Genomic DNA, 5,297 nt, shown 5'->3' on the forward strand with positions numbered 1-5,297 from the left:
GTTGGGTCCACCTCCACCCTTTTAAATATCAAGTTAATGGTTGTTGGCAAAATGTCACATATGGCTCTCCACAAGAAAGTTTTCCATTTGGGGGGACTTTTACTTTCCACATTGTAATCCATTTATTGAAAATCGCGGGATTATTTTCATAGTCACCCACAATACGTCTATAGGCATTCTTGACTGTATATGTCCCCTTTGGGTCACTCATCCAATACCATGAGTCTTCGTAATCAGGACTAATAGGGATCATATTTATTCGCTCCACATCCTCAGGAATAAACAAGTCAGATAAAATATGTGGATCCCAGGTATGAGTCTGTAAATCAATTAATCCTGCAACCCGTGCCTCCCTCAATTGTTCTGGCATTTCTGTTTGAATCAATGGGCTAGGATTATCTCGTAACCACGGATGCCCCCATATTAAAGTTGTCTGTCCATTCCCAATCCTCCTTCGCACCCCTGAGACTACCATTGCATGGGCTGCCATTATACTTCTCCAACAGTAACTTGGGCAATTGCCAATAGTTGCATCTGTAAAACTGGTTGTGGGATAATACCTTGCCTTATAGATTTTAGCTGCGAGTGTTCCTGGGTCCGTCAAAAAACGCCATGCCTGTTTTCCCAGCATAGCTAGATTAAAAGCCCTTAGCTGTTTAAAACCCATACCACCATACTTTTTTGGTATGTACAACCTGTCCCAAGCCTTCCAATGTATTCCCCTGTCTCTTCCATTCCCCCACCAATACTTATTCATAGTTCGCTCAATTGACTGACAAACTGTCTCAGGTAACAAAAGGACGCTCATTGAATAGGTAGGCATAGATTGCGCTACACTTTTCAACAATACTTCCTTACCAGCCTGAGAAAGTAACTTTTTACTCCACGAACCAATTCGTTGCCTGATCCTCTCCTCCACATATGAAAAAAACAGCTCTCTTATTTCTCCCTACAAAGGAAGGTAGGCCCAAATATTTCCCAAAATTGGGTGCTTGCACCACCCCCAGACAATCCGCTACCTGTGCCCTGTCATTCTCCTGGGTATTTCTGCTAAAACATATATTAGATTTATTATAATTCACCACCTGGCCTGACAATTTCTCATACCTTGCAAGGCACTGCCTTATAACTCCCGCTTCCGGGATATTTGCTTTAAAAAATAGGAGACTATCATCCGCAAAAAATAAATGTGATACAGGCGGTGCCCCCCTTGCTACTCTGCATCCATGTATAGAGCCTGCCAACTGTTCATACTGTAATATCATCGAGAGAGCCTCTGCACAAATAATAAATAGATACGGAGAGAGAGGGTTTCCCTGCCTAAGTCCCCTGGTTGGTTTTACACGCCCCCCTGCTATACCATTGACCATTACAGTATAACTAACAGTCGTTACACACAGCATAATGAGCTTTATCCACTTCTCACTAAAACCCATAACAGTCAGCATCCTTTCTAGAAAGTTCCACTCCATTCTGTCATAGGCCTTTGACATATCTAGCTTCAATGCACCCCAACCCACTACACCACACTGCTTTCTATTCAGATAATGCCCCACCTCTGCCGCTACCAAGATGTTGTCAGTGATTAGCCTTCTCGGGATAAAAGCACTCTGGGATTCTGATATTAATCCTCCCATTAGTGTTTTCATCCTATTTGCTATCATCTTGGCCATAACTCTGTAAATGACATTATTCAACGCAATCGGCCTTAAATCTGCAACTGTCTCAGGCATCTCTTTCTTAGGGATCAAAACAATGTTAGTATCATTTAATCCCTCGGGGAATACACAGGAATTCAACGCATTCGTTATAAAGCCAAATACATCTCCTCCCACTATCTCCCAAAACTGCTGGTAGAAACCCGGGTTTAACCCATCCGGACCCGGTGCCTTATCCGGATACATTGAAAAAAGAGCCTCTTTAACCTCATCAGTTTCAAAAGGGCGGTCTAGCATCATACTCTGTTCTAATGTGACTCGTGGGGTTAGGACCCCAAATAGCGGATCATCACAGCTCAATCCATTAGAGGCAAAAATATTGTCAAAGTAATTCAGTATAGTGGAATGCATATCATCCCCCTCCACCCAGTTACCAGCATCACATTTAATACTAGAAATAAAATTCTTTTTCCTACGTGCAGAGGCATACTTGTGATAGAATTTTGTGTTTGCGTCAGCCCCGCGTAGCCAGTACTGCTTGGCTCGCTGCCTCCAGAACACATCCTCCTGGGCCTTTATTCGTTTCAGGGAATTCTCAATCTGCTGGTACTCAGCTAGTGCCACCAAATCTCGCCTATTCCGTATGGCATCTTGCCTCTGCTATAGCTGGTTAATTCATTTTCCGAATTTATGAAACTGGTCTCCCCCCCACCGCATTAACTTCTCCCCACACAACTGCTGACACTGCAGCAATCCCTCCGTTTTCCCCTCATGCCAGACCGTTTCTACTACTTCTTTGCACCCCTCATCTAACAGCCAAGCCATCTCAAACCTGAATCTCCGCGGCCCCCTTCCCCTTGGCATGCAAATCGCATTAATACTGAGGAAAAGGATCGAGTGATCCGAAGCCCGGGTTCGAATGTTCTCTAACCATGCATTCTCATTCATCAAACCCCAATCATTCGTTATTAGAGCCTTGTCCAACCTTTCCTCTATCCAATTCGGCGTCCCCTTTCCCTTTTGCCACGTATATTGGTGGCCTCTCCTTGGCATTTGCATCAAACCACAGTCATCCACAGCATCCCCGAAACCCCGTAACAGACTATTAGGATACGGATTTCCCCCCTTCTTCTCAGGCTGATATAGAAGATTATTAAAGTCCCCTATCACCACCCAGGGCAACAAGGATCTATCCTTCAGAGTGCGAAGTAAATCCCATGTCTCCTCCCACCTATTTCGTTCGGGGATACCATAGATACATGTCATGCGCCATAACTTATTAAACAAGCTTACTTCCACATCAATATGACTCTGCGAGTAGCTTAATAGTCTTACCGTATTATTCTTCTTCCATAAAAGCGTCATTCCTCCACTCAATCCATCGTTATCAACATAAAACAAACCCGCATACCCAAGCGTAACACGGATCCGTTCTGCATGTACCCGTGGCACCTTTGTCTCCATCTAAAACACAAAATCAAGCTTCTTACTGGACGCTAGGCCCACAATCTGTCGAACTGTGCGTGGATTGCCCAAGCCACGACAGTTCCAGCTCAAAGTACTCATGATGATGGGCGGGGCTGGGCACCAGCTCCCGCCATGGACAAGTTTTTTGAAACAGCAGCGATTGTTACCTCATCATTTCCACTATCCTCTCCCCCCTCCGTCCCATGCCTACGACGCTTCGCCGTAGCCACCACCACCTCATCCTCAGACATACTCATGGGTGTGACACCCCCATTTCCCTGTCCCCCATCCACTGACCCAACAACACGTGGCTTGACTCCCAGTGGTCGTGGTTTCCCGCCAACCGGCACAAGCCAGCTATCCCCAACCGCTCTAGGAGCGCTCCGGGACCCACCAACTCGCATATCCGGACCGTACAGGTACCTTTCGACAAGAATTCCAGCCTCCCTCGCGTGTATGCAGAAAGTATGCAAGTGCCCCATACAACCACAAAAGTAGCAAAACTTATGCAGCCGTTCATACCTAAAATTGACCCATACCGTAGTCCCACCTCTCTTCATCAACCTCATCCTCCTTCTAAGCGGCCTATCAACCGAAATTGACACCCGAATACGGTGAAAAGTTAACCATGGCGCCCCTTCAAATCTCTCATCATGCTTAACAAAAGAGCCCAAAAAATTCCCTGCCTGTTCCAGAATTGCATGAGACGTGTACCCCTTTGGCATGTCATGCAGCTGTACCCACATATCAATCATATCTAGCTCCACATCCACTGGATTCACCCCGTCTTTCACCTCCCGACACACAAGTGCATTATTTTCAAAAGCCCAGGGACCCCCATTGAGAACATAATCCATATCAGTTTTGTGGAAAAAAACAAACAAGAACAAACCCCTTTGGATCTCCGTTACCTGTACCCCATGCACCGGTTGCCAGACTGATGCTAACACCTGCCTCATAAAATCCAGTTTTATCAACTTTTGCGTCAAAAATCGTCCGACAACCCTCCTTGTCTCCTCCTCACCTTCTCCACCACCCTCTACACCGGTATCGTCTCCTTCCGGCATAAACACCGCACCCTCCTCCTCCAGCAGTGCCCAATCCGCCCACCTATCCGTCAACTCCGCCACATCCACCCCCACCCCCGACTGCCTTACAGCCCCCCCCCCCCCCCCTCCTCCCCCCCTCGCTGCCCCCTACTGCCAATACCCGTTCCATTCAAACCGCCCACACCCTCGCCCTCTAATCTGCCATCCATACTGCCCTCATCACCGCCCTCCCATCCACCATCCATACTGCCCAAATTATTTCCCCCCTTCTGCCATCCAAATTACCCACAATCCCGCCCCCCTTCTGCCAACCAAGCTTCCAACATCACCGCCCCCCCTTCTGCCAACCAAACCTCCAACATCACCCCCCTCCCCCTTTTGCCAACTAATCTGCCAACATCACCGCCTCATGCATACGCCGCCCACCGTCAGTACCCCTACCCCTTCCCTCTTGCTGCATATTCTCCGTAAACAAGCCCTCATTATGACAAACCTCCCTCCTTCGGCGCATCATAGGCCCGTCCGACAGCCTTTCACCGAATCGATCACCCTCAGCATTCGTCCTCTCCTCATTCCCGATCAATCCGTCATTCATAGCAACGTCTCCGGACAGAAAGAACCGATCTCCGTTGAAAACCTAGGAAACCCTAGTAGGAAACGCAAAAACCCTAGAACGAAACTAGAGAGAGAATTGCGTTCTGCATTCTTAAATTAAGTTTTAGTATATAAAAAAAAGGTGGATCATTCATGGTCACACTTAGTAACAATTACTTTTACCCAAAATCCAAATTCAATGGATAAAAACAAAATTATAATAACACCGTCATGTCAAGACCGCTTTTAAATAATCCGCACCCGCTATTGCACATACACGCCTATTATTAATGTTTGGTTTTTGTTTTAAAAAAAAAAACAATGCTCCCATCCCTAAGCTTTGCACACGCCGGAGTACATATTCGCACACCTCCGTAAGTTCATCTCCGGTGTCCAAAAAAAAAAACAAACAACAAAAAAAATACACGTACTACTCTTACAATCTTCTTCTTTAAAATCAACCCATATACAAAAATTCACGCACATACATATAAACTATTTTCGTAAAATTACCAAGAAAAAAACTCAT

At 46.1% G+C, this 5,297-nt stretch overlaps 1 protein-coding gene across 1 annotated transcript; it reads right to left on the minus strand.

The window, feature by feature from the left end:
• Positions 1 to 878: 878 nt before the first annotated feature.
• Positions 879 to 4,192, minus strand: LOC109191486. The gene is made up of 3 exons (XM_019342145.1): positions 3,293 to 4,192; positions 2,439 to 3,122; positions 879 to 2,315 (listed from the first exon to the last, which is right to left on the minus strand). Exons 1-3 carry the CDS (start codon positions 4,190 to 4,192, stop codon positions 879 to 881), a joined length of 3,021 nt encoding a protein of 1,006 aa, XP_019197690.1.
• Positions 4,193 to 5,297: the final 1,105 nt, after the last annotated feature.

This window comes from Ipomoea nil, unplaced genomic scaffold (genome assembly GCF_001879475.1).
Source record: "Ipomoea nil cultivar Tokyo-kokei standard unplaced genomic scaffold, Asagao_1.1 scaffold1652, whole genome shotgun sequence".
NCBI lineage: Eukaryota > Viridiplantae > Streptophyta > Magnoliopsida > Solanales > Convolvulaceae > Ipomoea > Ipomoea nil.

Bases quoted from the DNA above. Each gene is read 5' to 3' on its own strand.
- LOC109191486 (XM_019342145.1), bottom strand. From the start codon at position 4,192: ATGCCGGAAGGAGACGATACCGGTGTAGAGGGTGGTGGAGAAGGTGAG. The intron at 3,123-3,292 runs GTAACAATCGCT...TTTGTGTTTTAG, and splicing joins AGGATAGTGGAAATGATGAG to ATGGAGACAAAGGTGCCACG. The intron at 2,316-2,438 runs GTCTGGCATGAG...CAGCTATAGCAG, and splicing joins GCAAAGAAGTAGTAGAAACG to AGGCAAGATGCCATACGGAA.